General features: G+C 37.5%; 1 protein-coding gene across 1 annotated transcript in view; it reads right to left on the minus strand.

Moving 5' to 3' along the window:
- ADAMTSL1 (ADAMTS like 1) overlaps nucleotides 1-21,746 on the minus strand; it is a 312,537-nt gene that overhangs the window by 76,961 nt on the left and 213,830 nt on the right. Inside the window, exons 11-15 of the mRNA XM_054289501.1 lie at nucleotides 19,706-19,756; nucleotides 16,720-16,924; nucleotides 15,306-15,453; nucleotides 12,402-12,486; nucleotides 3,161-3,462 (exon numbers count right to left, since the gene is read on the minus strand). Coding sequence (XP_054145476.1) covers nucleotides 3,161-3,462; nucleotides 12,402-12,486; nucleotides 15,306-15,453; nucleotides 16,720-16,924; nucleotides 19,706-19,756 — 791 coding nt within the window. The remainder of the gene's footprint in view (nucleotides 1-3,160; nucleotides 3,463-12,401; nucleotides 12,487-15,305; nucleotides 15,454-16,719; nucleotides 16,925-19,705; nucleotides 19,757-21,746) is intronic.

The raw sequence follows: 21,746 nt of genomic DNA on the forward strand, positions 1-21,746 counted from the left end.
TACTGATTTATATTTAGGAAAAGAAACTTACAAAACTTATATATATGAACAAGATGTTCACTGCCCTGTCATGTTCATTATTTTTCTAGCTCAATCATTTTTCTGTTGAGCATGTAATCATATTGTGTGCAGCAAGCACAGGCATATGGATTCTCCAGAATGGAATGCTCCTGGCTGAAGAACAGAGGTGCTTCTCTACCTGATGGGAAATGGCACTGTGTTCAAACTACTGGTTTCTATTTTGCATGGAACATCTGTGCAGGCCTGATATCGAGAACAATTGGATGAAGCCAAGAAAGAAGGGCTGCTGATCCAGAGGTATGGAAACCACGAAAGTATTTTTCCAGACTCTGTGGAAAGAAACTATAGATTCCTGCCTCATGCTGGCTGACGTGTTTCTGTTTGCTAGGTAGACAGCTCACTCCCTTTCTGTATGTCCTCAGATAAAGTTTTGTAAACTGAGTGTACTTCCACAGCTTCAGATTTTTCTCTCTGAAGGGTGTCACCAGGGAGCTCTTGAACAATTATTATCAATTTAATACTTCTCCATTGCCTGTTTTTTCAATGTTGAATACTGAAAAGTGATGACTATGAGGTCTTGAATTCAACCTTTTCTCAATTTCTCAAGCTGATGGTTACCAAATTCATATAGCTAAGCTCTGATGCTACTGTTCTTCAGTTTTCGGTATCCAATCATCCTTAAACCTTACAGTAAGTTCATTCCTCAGGCTTATTTCTTTCATCTAAGTCATCTCTGATTGCAATTCCAATAATTCTTGTCCATACTACAGGTATTCTAGTCTATTAAAATTTCTTTTTATCTTTGACAGGTCCAGTAATCTAGTCTGACAGCACAGATATCAAATAAAAGGGTTCCTGTCTGAATATGACTGCTAGAATGTTTACTGACACTTTTTTGCTTTAACAGCTTGTACCAGAAAACAAAAACACAACCCAAACCAAACAAAAAACCCCTGAAACAAACAAAAAACCCCCCAAACAAAACAAAACCCAACCAAACAAGCAAACAAAGCAACAAAAAGGAGAGAGAGAGATAAAAAAATCTGGCTAGCTCTAGCAGTAAAAAATGTTATCAGAATTACTTTCTTCAGCTTCCTCTTGAATCTCACACTAGTGTGTCTCAGCATAATGACAATAACTGTCCATCTATTTTTGATATGTCAATGTGGCAAATGGTTACAAGCTTTAAATTAGGGTGGCTCATTGAACATTTAGAAAATATAAACACTTTTGATCATAAATCAGAAGTTCCACAGCACAGAGTGAATTTATAAAAAAGTATATGAATTTCAGGGAGTTCATTTGCCAAGTAATTGAATTCAAAACATTATTTACTGCACAATATGATTAAAACAAAAGCTGTCTGCTTTCAATTGCTTTTCTTGGGAAAAAAAAAGAAATCAGTTCTCAATAGGAAATCACAGTATAAAAATGTGGAATGGTGGGGTGTGAATCTAGGCAGTCTAAGCTCACTTTCAAAACATCATCAAATGAGAATTCTATGTTTATATCTACCAGGACAAAATAATTGTTACATGATATTTGATGACAGCTCTGGGAAATGAAGCCACCAGCAGTAGACTACATGACTAACTCATTCCTTCTGGTTGCTACTTCTGGGAGGTGAAAGGTTACTTCTGCATCTATCCAGTTTCTTCTCCCAGGACTCTAAACCCAACAAAATTAGTTTGACCAGTCTTGCACCTACAGCTACAAAAATATCTGACTTAGCATCTGCTGATCGGGTAAATTTGGAGTTGATGTCAGACAAAAAAGAAATCTTAGCTACAACTTTTTGCTGAAAATTGAGAGATTAACTTTATAAAGAAAAATGTCTCCTACAAATCAGTCTCTGTTAGTTACATTTGAAAAATACAAGCATGAGCTCTATATTCTAAGAAATTACTTCATTTCAAGAGGATTCTTCTAGGAACTGTTCAGGTTTTGGTAGTCACAGTAAAAGTGTGATGAATTGTTTCTGCATGCCAGTAACACCAACACATGACATGTACTCTTGTAACATCAGTCATCAGTGTTTCTCACCACTTAGCATACACTAGTGTCTTCTTTTTTTTTTTTTTTGTTTTTTTTGTTTTTTTTTTTTTTTTTTTTTTGTTGTGTAGGAAATAAAGGAAAAGTTTCAGTAGTCGGAGAGCTGTGAACTACTCTAAATATTGACTACCATCAGCAAACCAAAAGCAAGCACAGAAAACCTCTGCATTATTTTCTACTAATTGAGGTTTTCGAGACTATAACCGATTACCGGTGAATCTGTACCTATTATTAACTCATAAAATGCTGAGTTTTTTTCAGTTCTACAGTATTTATTTTGAATTTTTCTACAGTAATCCTTTCTTAAATCACCTGAAAGCTGTAAAGTAAAAAGACAAGAGCTGGAAAACTCTAGGTTTAATTAAAAAGACACAGGACTGGACATATTTCTCAGAACTAGTTAGATAAAATGATGGGGAAAAAAAAAGATATCAGAAATGTGTATTAACAGTCTATGGTATGTACAACCTGAGAACTTGATTAACTTTGAGAAATTACAATTGCCAAGCGTGCTTGTTGCAGACAACCACATAATTAGTGCCATTCTGACGTAAGTTTTCTTTTGCACTGGGATAGGAGCTGATGCCCCTTATTGATAGGAGATAGGGAATGGCTGAGCCCTTAAAATATCCATTATTTTTTTCATCTGCAATGGGAGGACAATTTACTTCCATATATTTTTGCTTGCACAGAGCAAACCAAGAGATAAGAACTAAAAATTATCTGTGATTGTTAGCATGTACCATCAGACCCCTTTAACATTTAGCTTTTTTTTCCTGATTGCCTTTGGTTGATCAGTTGAAAAAGGAAACAGAAATACGTGATAAACTGAGCACTCTCAGTGAGAATCTGAGCACAGATCTGGAAGTGCTGGGCTAAAATATGTTGTGCACATGGGATTTTATGCATTCCTTATCTTGCCTTTTCAAACATGTTTGGACTCAACAATCTCAAAGTTTTATGTCCTTCCTAAATGATTCCATGATTCTAACTAGCCATAGCGAAGCATTATGTCCATGGGTATTAAGTGTGAAGCACACACTTGAAGAAGGAAAACAAATCCAGCACAGAAACGTCTTGCACTTACCTCCTCCACAGGACTCTGAGCACTCTGTAAAGCCTTCATACTCCCAGTCATAGAGCTCATCGAGCTCCTGCAGGCTGCCAGACAAAAGCTGAGTCTCCTCTGGTGTGTATTCCGCTGCCTCCCCGCTGCAGGCACCAGTGTAACAGGCTCTGTGAGACACGGGTTTGGGACCTTCACACTCATCCATGGGCAGATCTGCCACAGACTGAGAGAAAGAGAGGAGCACTTGGCATTTCACAAGCCGCATCTGGCTGCCTACTCCACAGGTGACACTACAGGTGGACCATGCCTCAGGAATAAACCTGTGAGAGGAAGAGAGCAAGGCAAGTTATGTCCACAAACTGCCAGGGAAGCAAAAGCAGGATAGCCCTATATAGGTAAAATTTTATTTAATGAAAAACAAGTACTTCATCCCATCACAGATTTATTAAAAACTACACACAGGAGGTTCTATTGACAGCTCAGTGGCAGGTCTCTTCATATCCAAGAAGTAAGACAAGCCCTTGTAAGATCCACCTTGATCCTAAAACATCTCAGTGCAAGGCATCTAGCAATCTCCCAATGTGCCCAATGTACATAATGGTCCCACTGGCTACCTTTTTCAAGTATTCAAACTAGATAATATTTGCCTTAGTTGTTAATTTTTTTTCACTAGTAAGTATTGAGCAGGCTGCTGTTATCTGGTAGTTGCAGAACTACATGGAAAATAATTTCAATTGTTTTTCTTGTGTCACAGGAACTGTTTTTAAGTCTTAATTTGAAGCTAGCAAAAGGTGAAGAGAATTCATAATATCTTAAGCTTTTTTTGTTGTTGTTTGTTTTTCTTTTAAAATTTACATAAATGCAATTTAAAAAAATCTAAATAATTTTTTTTCCCCACAGGACATTTACCTTTCTCTCATTAAAAAAAAACCACAACAGTGTTTAATTTCTGTTGTGGGTTTGCTTATCTGTTGCACTTGTCTTACTGATCAGTAACCCTTATATGCTCCAAATTTTTCCTTCTGGAAGTCCATGAATATTTTATTAAAAGCACTTTGCAGCTGTCATTACAGTAAAATAGACTGAATTCCACCTCTTGTTATTTTCCTCAGAAATGGAATAATTTCTCAGTTTCTCTGTGTCGTCACTGCTTTTTCAATGTCAGTGCTATAAACTGGACTAGCATTTTACTCAAAGTTATCAAGCCTAAGATTCACATCCCATATATATACCATATCATTACTACTCTGTTGCAGTAATGTAATAACACACCTTTGTTTGCTGAGCTCATGCTGAACTAAGCTGACTCCTAAATCTATGCAGAAACAATAGTTTCAGGGCACTCGGTGAATAACCTGCAATACCTGTGCTTTGCTACCTGATGTCAGTGGCATTGGAGCACTGATGCAAAGTTATGAAAACAGGGTAATTTAGATGGCTTTATCTGACTGCCTTGCCTTCTCCACTGGCCACTCTCCAAAACATTCTGCCTCAGGCAAGTTCTAAGGCAAGGGTTGTAGATGTACTTCAAGGACTAGAACGAATGAATGGCTGGATCTGGCACCGATCCTCGCTGAACCTCACAAGAACAATCCCTGTTGATAACACCCCCTCATTAACAATAAGTGTTTGGAATCTGTCTGCTTCTGCAAACTCAGCTTTTGGGATGTGTTTTTCATGGAAACCTGGCTGTCACTGACAGTATTCATCTTCCTTTGGTCTTTATTTTGACAGGCCACACCAGAGTTGGACAGCTTTGAGCAGGGCTAAAGGCAATATACCTGTCTGTTTCTGCTATGGTCTGGGGCTCTAGCAAACTCATTTCTTACCTTGGAAGTGGAACCATAGGAATCCCACTAACAGTTTTGATAGGAAGAAAAGGGATATTTAGCTTTGGGATCAGCATATTTGAAAATATTTTTACACTCTTCTCCCTTTCATCCCCTGCCTTTCTCTCGCTGACAAAAGGACTTTCCCTTCATGCTGAAGTTAAAAAAATCCAAAACATAAAAGGGAAGCCAGTGTTTTCCCAGGATGTATATATCAGGATCCCTGAATGGAAGATCACAGTCTTTTGGAGCAGGGAGTGTGCATCTCTTTACCCACTTTTTGTGGGTCTTTATAAAATCTTGTTATAAACCTGACATCTGCTACTAGAACTATACATGGAAAGTAGTAGAAAGGGAAGAAATTAATTGCAAATATTATTGTAATATCTGAAAATATTTCTAATGCTGCTACAAAGACTGAGATAATTCTTTTAGGAGCAAAGTTTTTGGGAAACTCATTATGCAAACTGGTTCCATTTTCCTACTCATAAGACATTTTAACTTAAAATATCAGTCTTGTTTCCAAGATGCTATCTTTAAAATTTTGAGAGGATTTTACACTTCAGCAACACAGGCAAGCCACTATAACTGCAGCTGCTGAAATTCTATTTTGATGCAGAAAATCTCCTTTCAGAGATTAAGCAGTTACGCATCAGCCACTGTCACTTAGGTATTTTGACTAGTTGAAATGTACACCTTCTTAACCTGGTAAACTGAGAGGTAGAAACACTAACTAGATTATGGGGAAAAAAAAAGTCCAGGTCTTCATCAGAAGCTGTCTTTCTTATAGTTTTGAACACTGTAAATTGTTCTGTAACTTTGCTTTGTTGAAGAACTCCTGTACTCCAAACCAAAAGGGAGGATATTCTTGAAGGTATTAAAATTACTAATTTAGAAAAACAGAGATACTTAAAATACTTGGAATATTTACACATGACATGTATCATACATACAAACGTGGGAAAAAAGGGAGAGGACACAAAAGAAAAGTAAAAACATTACTAAAGAAGACTGGATCCTTTTTAAAATGGCGCCTGATCTATAAATGCCAGCTATTATATTATTTCACCCAAGTCAGCAGGAATTTGGTTTTTTAAAGCTATCTAGGCTCAATTTCTACATTTTAAGTTCTCACATTGGAAATGTGATTTAATTCTAATATAACTGTTAGCTGGTAAAGAGAATATTAGCTGGCTCAAAAGAGTTAAAAGCAGAAAAAAGAGGGGAAACTCATTAAACCCTGCAAAGAAATCTCCATATAGTACTGGTCATTACAAATGGAACATTTATGTAAAGTGAATGTGTAACATAAATCTACAATGTATCTAAATTTTCCACCATCCTAACACCAGAAAATTATAAAGGTTTTCAAAGATCTTTGTGTTGTCATTAATGACAAATGTTGCCAAATGGTGAGCACAAACCACAAAAAGTATATGAATAAGAAGGAGACAGTTCATGGATTTGAAGTTATTTGTCCTGCATATAGCTCGTCTTCCACTGCTCAGCATTAGGCATTTCTGTATGCTAACCTCTGAGTAACCTAGAAAATGGAAGTAGTGGAATAGATATACTGAGAAGTACTTTTTAGAGAATGGGAAATGACTGAGGTGTTTCATTTGTCATTCCATATTGTTTAATTAAATTCCACTGAAATAATTGTCCCTCTAACAACAACCCTAATAAACATGCCAAAGGCACTAACTCATTCCTTCAGCTAAGGACTGATTTATACTCCCCTCCATACAGAAACATATACGTAACTGGAGAAGTCAGAAGAGAATTCAGAAGACAACGTCAATGCTCAGCAGTGGGAGACCTTTCAGAGCAGGTCACAGTGGGTTCAGGGTGAGACCCACGGAGAGTTCTGCTGAGTGTTTCAGAGATTTTCAAAATTCTTGATGCATGCAGCATCAGCCTCTTCTGTCTAGGACATGGTTTCCTACAATATGTTATGAAGAAAAACAAGTGTATACATACTGGTGTGCTTTGAGCTATGGAGAAAAATAGCTAATTTTCTTCACTGCGACATAATTACATATTGCCCTTAATTTTGATTGCTTAATGGTTTTTCTGTTTGCTTTTCCCCTTCTTGCTTTGTTTGTTTGTTTGTTTTAAAACACCATTAGTTAAATCCATGGCTTAGGTAAAGTCTGAGGTTTTGAGACATGCACATACCAGTGGGACTGACTATTCTAAGGCAGAGACACCCATCTATTAAGGTCTCTAAACTCAGATACTACTGGTGAAATGAAAAGTTCCATAGCTTGCTTGAAAATTCTTGGGAATTTTCTGTGATGAATCCAGAACTGAGCACAGACTTCCAGACTCCTTGTGTTGAGCTGAAATGCAATTCCTTCCTCTTCCTTCAGGAAACACCACCTTTTCATGGGTTTTAAGGCCTGGGTAACACCACAGGATATTCACATAACAGCACTGGACAGCTGCTGGTGTCATTATTCAGAGACATGAAACAGTGGTCATTACCACTTATCAATAAAATATCAGGCTCCATCTTTCAGAGTATTAAAACTGGAGGCAACCTGCACAGGTCCAATTCCAATCAGAGTGATTCCATTCAGTCCTCTACAGTTTCTTTTAAGTTGCTTGAATATGACTTTTCCTTCGGGTTTGTTTTTTATTCGATGCTGTTGGTGCCTTTCATTCACTGCTGCCTTTTTCCACAGGGAACAACTGTTTCTGTCCTGTATTGCTGTTACACACAAATCTTCAGTAGTTGTGACTGTGCATAGTGGGTCCTTGAACGAGTAGATAGCAATCCTTAGCTAATGTGTGCATTGATGACTTTCTCTTTGACCTACCACATATATCAGATATTAATATGAAGACTCTTCCTTTTCACTATGTGAATCTAAAGTGGACAAGCAATGTCTCAGTAGATAAAGTGATATATGCCCTCACTATCTTTTTTTTGGCAATCCAACAATCAGAACATGTTCAATTTTTACAGTACAGCAGTAATGGAAAGTTTTAAACTTACTTTCTGTGAAGTAAAACCTGTGAACCAGGTATAAAGAACATGATGGAAATTGTTCAATAAGGAAAATCAAACTAAAATAGCTTATGTGTCTTTAGAAGCATAAGTACCTACTGAAAAGTAAGAAAGAGACATTGGGTGCCTCTGCCACACTGGTCTCTCTGTCCATATCCTATTCCCTGAGGGCTTTGTCGCCCCTGCTAATGCATGTGAGGAATTTCCCTTTGTTTTTTACTGAGCTGGCCCCATCACTATGATGGTGCCATCTGGCATCCAGATATTATTGTTTGCCCACTCCCCCATCAATCTGCCATTCTCCCCCGTGCCTTTTTTTTATGGCTAGCACCAGGGTTGTTTATAGCAGTATGTTAAAATCTGGACATGGTGTTAACATACAAAAGCATTTTTCAAAAGTTAGAAATCTTATAAGAAACCCTCCACTACTCATAAACCTAATCTCACTATACATAGAAAACCCCATACTTTTTAAATCACAACTGTTGTTCTTTCTGGCTGTCACACTGTGCTGGTGTAATGAATTCTAGAGGAAGAGGTCAGACAGAAAGATACAGTGGCTCCTTCCTCAGATAACATTTCTAATGCCTGGTGAATGGTTACTTCAGGGATGGACAGCAAAAGGAGAACAATATGCACCTCAACACAGGACAGCAAGGCCTTCTCACCTTAAACATTTGTGCTGACAAGGATTACAATACTTTGTTACCAACACGGAATGTTTCACAGTAGTTCTGTCAGCAATTAATTTTTAATTGATCCCATTTAGGTGAGCAGTGGGTCAGACAACCCAAACATACCTATTCCCTCTAGACTTGAAGAGGCTGAATTGGTTGTGATTAATTCTTTGAGCAGCAGAACTAATAAAGAAATATTTAAGATGCATTTACATTTGAAGACTGAGTACCCAAGTGGATACTTTGCTATCTTTTAAGGATTGAGCTCCTTTAAAACCTTTCCTTAAACTGAGGAATTCTACTTAGTCTTTTATTTTAGTGATACGTGTGGAAAACTTCTACTGAATTTCCTGAAGAATATCAACCAAGTTTGACAGAGGAGTAAAATTCTCTGTGATAATTTTATACCTCTTTCAGAATCAGTTAATAGCAATAAATTCAGACATTACTGAGAGGAGAGGAAGGCAACTGACAGATAGACATATACAGACAAAATTAAACTGTAGGACTTGTTTGCATTAGAAATTCCTGAAGATATAAATTATGGAAGGCATTATACGCAGACGGAATAAAATTGCGGCATCTGGTGCTGTGGCAGCACATGCCAGCGAATGATCACAAATTACAGGTGGAAGGATAGTATGTGAGAAATATTGTAGCTTTATAAATCATAGCATGCAATTTCATAAAATTTCAAAAAATAATATTCAATAGAAAGTTACAAAAATCAGAAGGCTGCAATACAGAGATTCACAAATGTGAGAACTCAATTCATAGAAGAAATATGCTGATTCTCAATATAAACTTTGAGAAAGACAATAGAATGGCTTATAGCTGAGCTTTGTTTTCTTTGCCTGAAGAAGGATAAAGGGGAAAGGGTCACGGTGGTCAGGGAAGAGTGGTCTACTGCTTACAAAGAATGGCCCTGTCTGCAGAGGAGAATGGGGGCAGTCGGGGACTTGGTGGCATAAGAAAGCTTGGCAAGAGCCTCAGATGAAGTGAGGGAGAAGAATGAATCCTTGCTGATGTCTGCCCAAGTGGGGCAATGAAATTGGTAATTGCTGCTCCAACAAAGAGTGAATAGGAAAGTCATTTAATCAGCCATAATATGATCATTCATCAGCCAAAATATGTGGGTGGTAGCCTGACATCTGTAAGGGTGGTGGGCGATGGAATATTACATTGTGTCTCTGTCTAGTGCTAGGCAGAAGCACTAGCCAAAAGATGCATTATCAGGGAATACACCTCACACTTGGTGTGTTTGAAATCCCTACATAGCCGAATGAAAGCTGGCCCAAAAGCTGATTGTTCCTTGTATTTTGGTGTGTTATAAATGTTTTGTCTCCATTTTTATATTGTTGCACACAGCTTTTTAATCTAATAATGAGGACCTAAAATGAATAACTGTTTAAGTCAGACATTAATGAAAAACAATGTTAATAGTGAGGCACCAAAACCAATTTTAGGTGGAAGTTCACTGCTCAAGATTCCTGAAAGAGATTAGATGTTTTAGAATATGCAGATGGATGTTACGGTTTACAAATGGGGATTGCATGGATGGTTCCTCCAGCACACATTTTCTAAGTTTTTATTTGGTTTTCCTGTCTCATGCCTTATCACCAAAAATCATTCTAAAGGAAAATCAAGGCATCTCTGAGCTTTGGGAAAGTTTGTGTGAAGACCCTGACTTCGTGCCCTTTATTCTTCCTGTTAGTCAACAGATATAAAAATCTGTGCTTGAACTTATATTATCTGGGTTTCTCATCAGCCTAAAATAAAGATTAGAAATACTCCTAGAGGTCTGCCTTGCAGGGAGAAAACATATGTAGGAAATGTCACTTCATGGCAGACTGAATCTAATCTGGACTGTGGCCCACTGTCCAGAATAGGAATACTAGTATTATTAATCCCACTGGCACGACTGAAACCTTGCAGTAAATGCAGAAGTCTTTGCAGAAAACGGCCTCCAATGCAGCAGAGCAGTATGAAGTAGGGAGGTGTCATAACTGCACTGAAAACAATTTGAAATTCTTAAATCCCTTTCCCTTTCGATCTCTCAAGGAGCATTTTAGCATCACAGTAATATACATGTAAGGTTTTCCACAATATTTTATTAAAATACACATCATGACAAACAACAGGTTACGCCTATTCTCTACAAATCCATTCTTGTTATTTCTTAAAGCTACATATATCCATATATGTATATACACATACACACACAAACATATATATACCTATACTCCTTTTCTACAGTGCAATCAAACTTGTTCACAAAACTGATCTTTCTTAGTGTAACAAATTACTCTGAATATGACCAGAGTAATTTGATAGCAGCGTATCAGTATTGTTCCTATTTTATGTGTATTCCCAAGGTTTATTTGCAGGTTGATAAATGCACATTTAACTAAGTAATTTAGTATAGCCATGAGAAATATCACAAGAAAGTGCACTTTATAAATAAAAAATTATTTGTATATTTGTATATTTATTATTTGTATATTCACAAATATCAAATTTTATACTCTTTGACTCTGAATTAATCAACCTATAAAGTCTATGGAACTCTGGAAGCAGTTAAAGATCTCATTATACCATATGTGATAGCTGCGACAAATATATATAAAGACATACAAATGTATTTGTCTGTATAAAAAATATCTGTATATGTGTGTGTAGAAATGCTTCTGTATACCTATATTTGTCTATATATATGTGTATATATACATATGGCAGGTGAGTATTTTTTTTTATTTTGGAGGACTTATTACATATGTCTCCAGCTTGCTGGCAATGCTCCAGTTTCTAATTACTTTGATTAAGATTAATTAGGCCAAAACTGCAATTATATTGCATAAAAATGCTTTGCATTTTTATGTTTTATTAATCTAATACATAGTTGCTGTTGTAATAAAAAATGCCATGTGCTCAGACACAAGGAACCGGATATTGATGGACCCTGTGTATGGAATTGCAATTATAGCATGGATTTATCACAGTTTCAGACAAAAACATCTAAGTTTTTGTACTTAAAATAAAACATAACAATACTTATAATTACTCAGTCTCATTGCTCTAGGCTTACGTGGTATGCATCACAGGATTCTAGTTTATTTTCTTGTAAAAGTTATACTTTTTTTGCTGTTACTATGCTTTTCCTTGGGGAAAAAGGCAAGAGGGAATCATCACTGGTTGCTTCATTTTGCCTCTTGCTTCACAGGAGTATTAATAAAATAAACAAAACTGCCAAGCTGTGAAGATACAGTGGTAATAGAGAGCATATAAATACATAGGTGGATGCACTTTTATTATAACACTCTTGCAATGACCTTACATGAAGTGCATTTATTTGATTAAATTAAATCTGCATTTACCCTCTTGAAATCTGTCTCTTTGCACCTAAGTACGATACAGTCTTAAGACCATGGATTTCCCCAGGGTTGGGCTCATCCTTTACACTCTAAGCAGAAGACAAATACATTCAGGAGATTGTGCTAGTTCTGTGCGAGTCCCAGGCTCCCTTGTGGAAACACAGAACTACAGAGGACTCTGGATTGGAAGGGACCTTAGGGATTCTCTAGTTCCCACTCCCCATGGTTTGGGCAGGGACAACTTCCACCTAGACCAGATTGCTCAGAGCCCCATCCAACCTGGCCTTGAACACCTCCAGGGAGGGAGCAAACACAGCTTCTCAGGATCACATAACAAGAACCTGTTGTAAGCAAATTTTTGAGACTTACGAGGGTTCTTCAGATACAGCTGTCCCTTCCTCCAGCTCTTGAGCCTGCTTATACCACGGCAACTTTGCTTCCACAGGAAGTTTCTCTATGGAACAAAAACAAGCATGTGAAAATAGGAAGCATGTGGTAACACTGCTATGTGTGCCACCCTCCCTTTGCTCACCAAGTGTGAATGTGATGTATGGGTGCCTTCACGCGCATGGGGGCCAAGCAGAAGGAAGACAAAGAGAAATGAGAAAACAGGGGAGAGAAACATACTCTTTCATCACCTAGACTATATTGTTTACAAGGGTGTATGGCCAGATATTTCACTGTTGCAGGTAGAAGGACAGTGCCCTAAAGCCAGACAGGCAAATTAAAACTGTCACCTTTCAGACTATACAATGGACTGTAAAAGCAGGCACTTTGGAAACTATTTTTTGGAGGGAAACTTGCAAGTGTAACAGGCCTGCATCACACATGGCAAAATGTGTAACATGCCTGTATCTACGTTTAAATTTCAGAATGTCAGAAGACATGCTAAGCTTGGTTTGGGAGATTACAAAAATAAAGAAAATCCTGCTTTGATGAGTGATACAACAAACAGGAAAACTATAATTAAATGGCTGAGCTACGCTTTTCAACTCCGTTTATCAGTTCATCAGCTATGTGGATTAAAAAAAATGAACATGATACTTTTTCTGTCATTCCTGATGGAAAACAGTGGAGCTGCTTTTCTCCCTCTCCAGGATGTGTGCACAGGGTAATGAGCTGCCCTGCTCTGGGGAATGCAGGGCCATGCTGCTTTGCAAGCCGAACTCCACTTTAATGGAGGGTCAGAGCCGAGTAGTTGAGCTGGAGGCAGCAGAGCTGTTTTAGCTCTACACGGGTATAAAGCAAGTGCAAATTTGGCACTAAAGGTTGAGAAGGCGCTCTGCACTTCAACAGAACATTCTGGGCCAGGATCAGGGGAAAACAATACAAAGTGCAGTGAGACTCAGACTACTGAGGGGAACCAGAGCCAAACCTATTTGCTACTCACAAATCACCTCAGCCTTTTGGGTCCGTGTAAGGATGGACCTGTACTCGCCAGCAGGAGCAGGTTAATGTCATTCAGAATAGTCAGGAATTTTCTGTGGCTCTATTGTGCAGAACATTTCACACAAGCACATGAAATTTTCCATCTCTCAATTGTATCACAAAGGAAAAATCACCTACAACTTGACTGAACAGCTACTGCAACTTTAGTCATGCAAATTTCCTTAGAGCAAGTTATTAACTGAGGAAAAGAGGGATAATAATAGAATTACTATTCCTCTATCTTAAAAACAGCTTTCCACGCTCTTCATCTAACACATTAGTGCCATTTAAGGATGAATGCCATCACAGCTCTTAGGTTAATCTATATTTTAATAATCATCCAGAATATGTAGGAAATATTTCTATGTTCTACAATTTGTTTTATGCGTTTTGGAAAAATCACAAATTACTTACGTGATTTTTTTGCTTAGATGCAAGTGTTTGTAAAAAGCAAAATTCTTGCCTAACATAGCCTGTTTTGTGACCTCTTAAATAACCTTCCTTTTTTTACAGGTGTAATTAATTAGCATCTACACTGCAAAATTTGTTAGAGGATTAGAAATGTTGGTGTTGTACAGTATGCTTCGACAGAAAAATGAACAAAAAGCACTTCTAACATAAGCTAAGGAGAAAATTTTACCTTTGGAGATTAAAGTAAAATATTTTCTTTTAAAACACTTCCAGTAAAAACACCTATATTACACAGAAAGTTGTATTAGATGAATATACATTCTCTATAAAAAGTGAAAGTCACTACTCAGTCCAGTGATATCCTACTTTTTCCCATTGTTGGTGCAATATAAAGTGCCTTAGGGCTTGAACAAACTAAAATGAAATAAAGTATATGAATGATTTGCCTTCTATTTCTTTTTTTGCAATTTTGCCTTCTATTTCTTTTTTTCAGGGTGTTAAGAGAAGCAAGACTTTCACATTTTTTGCCTTGCTGCTTCTGTCAGCTAATAAGACTGTATTCTGCTTTGTGTTAATCTAGCTGTCAAGAAAACCAGTCTAGGACTGAAACACGCAATAGATGAGAGGGTCATTACCCCTTCTACCCTAAATTTTTAACTCTAGTTGTGTGAAATAAAAAGGAAAAATTTCTAGCCTAAAAATAGAGTAATTTGGGTTGGATGGCACCTTTGTACACCATCTAGTCCAACACTCTTCTGAAACCACTGCTCAGCCTTCAGATATACCGATATTCAAACCCGACGCCTTGCATTATGAAGGGAAAACTGTGAGAGTGCTGCAGAACAAAGATGAGGAGGAAAACTAAACCAAATTACGCCAAGCTTTGCACAGGACTTTTCGTTCCATGTGAAATAATGGAAGACTTAGGAAGTAACTCCCTACATTCAGAAATTATGCATGTGTGTGCCGCAAAGATCTTATGCAGGGTAAAGATGTCATGCTCTCGCAAGGGTGGGCTTCCAGAAAGGAGTAATTTACTTTGCTCCCTGATGATTCCCGTTTGAAGACATTTTATGACAGATAGATCCTAGCTGGCCGTGCATCCTTCTAAGCAGAAGTCAGTTTTGGATGGTTTGCAGCCCAAGATCTCTTCTGCATCTTGCTGCACTTAGCTCGAATGTAAACAGTGAAAATACAGCTAAATTTACATTTCTATTGCTTAGTCTGCTGGACCACAAATTAACTATGAAAACCCCAAAGCTTGTAAGATGAAAGAGTCGGCACTCACTCCAAGCTGCTGGCAGGCAGACAGGAACAAACAGGTGCAAAATCATAACGCAGGTGCAAGTGGAAACAGTGATGCCAGCAGCAAAACAAAACAGCTGAACATGAAAGAGCTCTGAAAAATTTATGAGAAACATTCTGCCTCATTACCTTTGGGCTTGTAGCAAGGAGTGGGTACAACACATTCTTCTTTTATGTGTGGCTTTGTTTTAGTACTGCAGCCTCCTGTATGCATCCCCCTGTGGTCAATGCAGAGGACCACACGGTATCTGAGTCCTTGTCCACAGGTCACAGTGCACTAGATTGAAAAAAAACATAATAGGAGAAAATGAAAAGGAGAAAAAAAAAGTCACACAAAGCAATGATAAATATAAAGGGAATATGCAACATAAGAGAGCCAAACAGGATGCAGAAACACACAAACTTGAAAATAAAATATTCATAATATGTAGTAATTATGGATAAGGTATAAAATTGACAGAAAATTTTGCCTTTTTGCTCAGAATATTTACTGGATTTGGACATTTTGTCACTGGATTTCTCTTGCAGTGCCACTTTTGCAATGTTGCCTACTTGGCTTGCAGCCATCTGTCCCATATTGGATATGCTCAGTAACACCCTGTCAGTTTAATTTGGAGCCACTCTGTTTTGCTTGGACAAAGTACTGGGGCATATGCATCAACAGGGACTACACTCAGCTATTCTAGAAAAAAGCACCAAACAGAATAAGAAACTATCAGGCCTTCTTCTCTCAGACACTTTCTTAAGGTTTTTTTTTTTTTTAATTTATTTTTGCTGTGGTTCATCAACTTTTACCCCCTGCACAGATTGTTTCAAAATTGGTTCCACAGGAGACAATCAGGAGTACTCATCAGTTGGAAGTGCTATGGATGTTACCAATGTTGTTTTGCTCTTGGACAGCAGCTTTCATCTGAAAATCAACAAACACCTTGCAATCACCTCATCTGTAGGTAAGCTAGCCTAGCTTCTAAAGCACAGTTTACTTGGTGAGAAACTGGAGGGGGTGAGAAAATATATTCAAGCCAAGTCTTTATGTACAAAGTTAAAATATTTCACTACTTTTGTGGAAGGACATTTCCAAGACATTTACTTCTATAGAGAAGGAAAGGCAAGTCAGGAATAGACAAAATCAGGTATCAAAGAGCAGAGTCATATATAGATTTATGTGCTTCTTGAAATTTGTCAGTGAGTTAGAATTTCAATTTATGACTGAAATACTGTAATACAGAAATACCATTACATACTTATAGGGTTTTTTTTTTTGTGCATTTCACTTATATTCCCAGTCTATTATTAGTAGAAGGTCACAAAATAATGTTACAGAGCTGATTTATTTTTCCACCATTCTCCTTGTTCATGTTCATCTTAATAGATTTTTCCTGAGTGGTTGCTTTGCAGTTAGCAAACAGCATAATTTAAAATACAGGTGTTGGTAATGAGAGAAAACAGTAAATGTCCTAACTTCCAAAAACTCACTGAAGTATAATTTAAGATATTTTCCCTAGTGTGTTAAACACAAAACCAACAAAACTGAATTGGTTACCGGGGACCATTCTTGAGCAAGCCACTTTGGACAGTCAAATATATTGCAAGGCTGGACAACAGGCATCTTTGGCGTATACATGCATTTCCATTCTTCCACGGGGCTGATGTGCCCCTGAATGTCTTCCTCCACACAGGAGACACTGCGGCTTTGAATGCCCCCTCCACAGGATGAGGAACAGGCAGTCCAGGGTGTACTTTCCCATCTGGGAAAACAAAGAGGCATCAGGAAACATTACCCTTCTTGTTCCCACCCCCTCTTGTACCCCCAAAATGCATAAACTGCTGTCCGAAAGGTTGCTTGTTTGTATGGGGGTTTTTTGTTTGGTTGTGGTTTTTTTTCCCTTTTTTTTTTTTTTTTGGTTCAGCTTGGCTTGGCTCAGTTTTTTTTACTGGGGTAACATCAGTAAAAATTAATCATGTATCTGTTTTCACAGGTGTCCACAGCAGCAAAGCATGCTCATGGCTGGTGTCTTTTACACCACAGTTAATAATATGAAATCTCCTCTCTCCCACTAATCCAATTACTACTGCCACAGAAAATCTAAATACTTTTTACTTAGTTGTTTGTTTTTCCTTTTTTTTAATTGATGGGATTATCATATTTTCATAATTTCTCATATTCTGAGAAATCTTTGTCACAAATCACAGGAAACAGCGTGCTGTGAGGTTGATGTCCATTTTGCAGAACATAAAGGGAAAGAGCAGTATTTTTTTCCAAGGAAGGAACTCAGTAGAGAAAAAAGCAAGAAAGATGAGAGGAAATCACCAAGAAGAAAAATATGACCATACTTCTAAGATACATGTCCTCTGATGGATAAACCAGGTGGACCTTGTTTCCTTACAGTTAAGGCAGTGAGAGGAGCTGAGAACCCATCTTTTCTCTGCAAGTGCCATGGAGAATGCAATGAAAAATCCTAACAACATATGCACGTTCTGAAAAGCTATGTACACTTACGAGAATAATCCTTTTTTTAGTGATGCATATGCCATAAGCTATGTATTAATTTATATGTGTGTATATATATATATATATATATATATATATATATATATATATATATATATGTCTGCCCACAAAAAATAGTCTGGTATTGCCTCTCTTATATTCAAGCCTTTGTCACAGAGACTGGATGTGGGACCGTTCCCATGATCTAGTGTGGCTATTTCTGTACATTACTGTGTATGACTGAAGTACAGAAGTATGTGTGTCCTGCCCACCTGGAAACATTTAATGAAATAATTCAGTAGCCCACAAGGCAAATGTCGTTTTCATAATGACATTACAAATACTGTTTGAAACAACAATTTTGGTCAAAAGATTTCAGTTTTTGATCTCAAAGAACAGTTTTTGGGAAAAACACCTCACCAGTTTCCTCCTTCAGACAAGAAGTAAAAAACCTGAAAGGTGAGGACTTTTATTGTCTCACTTAAAATAAAGGAAATATTTTTGTTAAGTAACAAATACAGGATCCCCAAGATTGTTGAGCAATATGAAAAATGCTTATCTTTCTCTCTAATTTTCCATCATGTCAGCCCACAATCTACTTATCAGCACCTAGCAATACCCTGACCTGGCTACTGTCCAGTAGCACCATAAAATTCAATGTGAAATGGCTTAAATTAAAAGTTGTTTATGAGTAGTAAAGTCACTGATTAATTCTGTGACTTACCACTAGGAGTGGTGGAACAATTTTTACACCATGCACAGCCATCATCATGTGCTGATCATAAGCCACATATTTTACAAAGATGTAATTTTAGGGGTACTTCTACTTAAATGTGTTTCCTGTGGTTCTTCTGAACAAGTTTCCCAACATACAGCTAATGTTTCTTACTACCACAAACAAGAGGCCCAAAACTGAAATTCATGAACTGCAAAATTTGCTTGGTTCAAAATTTGATGGCTCAACCCATGTAAGCCACCTTTTACTAGCCTTAAAAATGGATGACACCAGGAAGTTTCCTGAAGTCTTTGGGACAATTTTCCAGGTGTTTCAGGCAACCTTAGCAAATTCAAGTAGCTTAAATATAGCAGAGAGTTTTGTTCTCAGTTGGAGGTTGCTCCATGTTTTGGCTGGAGACTGTGGAGTATGAACACACTGCATTTGTACACTCATGCTGAAACCTCTGTGCATCAGGCCTCAATACAATTGGATGGAGGTTGTTGCCTCTCCTGCATGAGACTATCAAGTTGTCTAGAGGGTTCTTTCTGTGATTTCATAACACAAGACACAATAAATTAATGAAGAAGAAAACACGGCACAATACTTTTGCATGTCCAGGCATTATTTTAAAACCTAGAGGTTATTATCCTTCAGCTATCAAAAATTTTTATAATCAACAGTCTTATTCACTACTTTAAAAATAGTTACTCATCTGATTATTTCCATGAGAATCTTGAGTCTGGCATTAAAGACAATTGTGAGACAATTAATGATAAAAATCAGGTCTTGATCCTATTCCTGCCCTAAACACCTACTTCTTAGAAAAGCCAGTGAACTAATGTCCCTGGGAAAGGCATTAGCATGGGTTTGTAGGATCAGAAAACAACACTAATATTGCCAAAACTCAAAATCTCACAAATTATAGGCATGCAAGAAGCAGCCAAATGGGGGTGAGGGAGAGAAAATCTTGTGGTTCTCAATAAAGCCACAGATTGTAGTTCTGCTCAGAGAGGAGTAAAGGGCAAGAATAGGAAACTTGTGAGAGAAAAGGGGAAGTGAGATTGAGGAATGAGAGAAAGAAAGGGATCACACACTTAGTAAATCTGGACTTCTCCTTCAGTTAGGATTTAATTTCAGTTCTGCATTGACAGAATTTATTACAACAGGTTAGCACTTGAACATCTCTATATTAATCTGTAAGAGTCCAGAGAAGCAGGATCTGTTAATTTAGCCTGAGAGTAAAGCAGGAGTACAGAGAAGAACAAAAGAAAAAGAAAACAGATTTGTTAAGCCTAGCATCTGGTTGACTTTTTTACATACCGAGGAAGGGGATGGTAGAGGTCATAGGGCATGATCTGCTTGTATCCATCACTGTTAGGAACAATAATGCCAACCCTCTGAGTAGAAGGTACACATAATAAAATAAACACTAGATGATTACATTATACATTATATGATTACTTTTGTATTACAATATTGTATTACATTACACAGCTTTTTATATTACAGTATTATAAATCAACAAAACAAGATATTTTACCTAAGATGTTATCCCATAAAAAAAAAAATACTCCCATCCTACTTTTTCTGAGTAATTCAAAGAATAAATCAGTGGTTACTACTTTTTTCTTATAAATAGATTATTGTTGGACAAAAAAGCAATCTATTGCTAGAAGTGACCCAAATATTATTTTAACTTATGTTTTTATTATCTAGCATCAAAAAGAATGTTTCTATACTTGATATATTCTTGGAGCTTGGATCCAAAGTCACTGATGACAATAGGGGAACTTTTATCTGCTGCAGAACTCTAAATAAATTCCTTTTTATAGCTATTTTATGGTTGTTTCTGCCCATCGAATAAAACCTCTGCTTATACAGAGTACAGGATTAGAAATCTGGGTAAATCACAGCGCAAGAATTTGTATCTGCATTGCTTGTCTCTTCACCTTAAACTAGTCCAGACCTGTATTTTTTTTTCCCTGAAAGAAAGAAGGAGCCTGAGAAAAGATTAATATGTCAGGTAGAACTTTTTAGTTTGTCAAAACTGGTTGGATTCCTTTGCTGAAATGTTATTGGAGTGGTGTCACAATGTAAAATCTAGAAGTTACAGAAGGCAACAGTGTACATCAAAATTAGGAGTTTTCTCAAATATTATCTTGCCAGTTATGTGTGAGATGGATGCCACTTTTCTCAATGTCAACTACAGGGTCTCACTGAATTGCTGGTCTGAAATATCGTATTTTGTCTGCACTGTTTATAATTTTGGCTCATTTTACCATGTTGTTTCCTAGTTATCAGACATATCTATTAAAATAAAACAGATGATCTTGGAGGACCTAATTTATCACCTTCATCAAAGCCACTTGGGTATTTGGATGGGGCAAGTGGACAGAAGAATCAAGAAGTGAATACTAACTGCAATAAAATAAAAAGTGTGTCTCCATCCAAGTTACAGAGAGATGAAAAAAAAATGAATGTCAAGAACAGAGGTGGTTTTGGGAGCCTTTTACAGATGAGAGGTGGTAGGTATGCTGCTGTGGATTTCTGCAAGGGGGCAGGAGTGAGGGAGGGGAAAGGGAGAAAATATTCTCCATCCTCCATGCTTACTGAAAAATGCTGTGAGCATTCAAAGGAGTCTTGTCAGGCCAGGCCTAAAGGGGTCTATTCTCCTTTGAGTCAACAGGGGTTTTGTATGCATAACTTGTCCAAGATAGAAGAATGGATCCCATTGTATTTCCACAGCAAGGAGTCAGCGCCAGGTCAGCGTGCTGGAATTTTCCAGCTAAAGCGCGGGAAGCAGCTGGAGCCCTGGAAGTGTGTGAGAGGGACTAGACAGTTCCCTCTAAGATTAGCAGCCACTGCAGTCACAGGAACTCTCTGCATGAGTGCGCATATTTGCATTTTCCAAGAGCTGCCTGTCCTCACAAAAATCTAAAAATCTAGGAGAGGTTGTTCTGGCACTGGGAAAAGACAAATGGGTCATTTAGAGTCTGGTCAACGAACAAGTCTTTTCAGACTTAGCCTGATGGGTAGACATCTGTAGAATGTGGAGGAATTGTCTACTAGTATTTTATGATGGAAAGGAACTTCTTGTGAGGGTTTTTTGCCCCTGCCTTGGAAATTTGCTATTTTCCTGACTCTTCAACTACTGCTGTTGAAGTTCCCCTCTGAAGCTCTCTGTCTGCACTTTCCAGCTCATCAGCTTGCTGAGAAGTGGTTGGGAAAAAAAGTTAACATAGTGAGTTAAAAAATAAAATAATTACATTATAAAAGCATCTACTGCCTAAGAAAGAAGCAAATTTCAATAAAATTCTAATTCATTGCAGTGAAAAATATTTTATTTCTAATAAACATGATT

This window comes from Melozone crissalis, unplaced genomic scaffold, assembly GCF_028551555.1.
Source record: "Melozone crissalis strain CALT ecotype California unplaced genomic scaffold, PUWL_Pcris_2 ptg000005l_1, whole genome shotgun sequence".
Taxonomy (NCBI): Eukaryota; Metazoa; Chordata; class Aves; order Passeriformes; family Passerellidae; genus Melozone; species Melozone crissalis.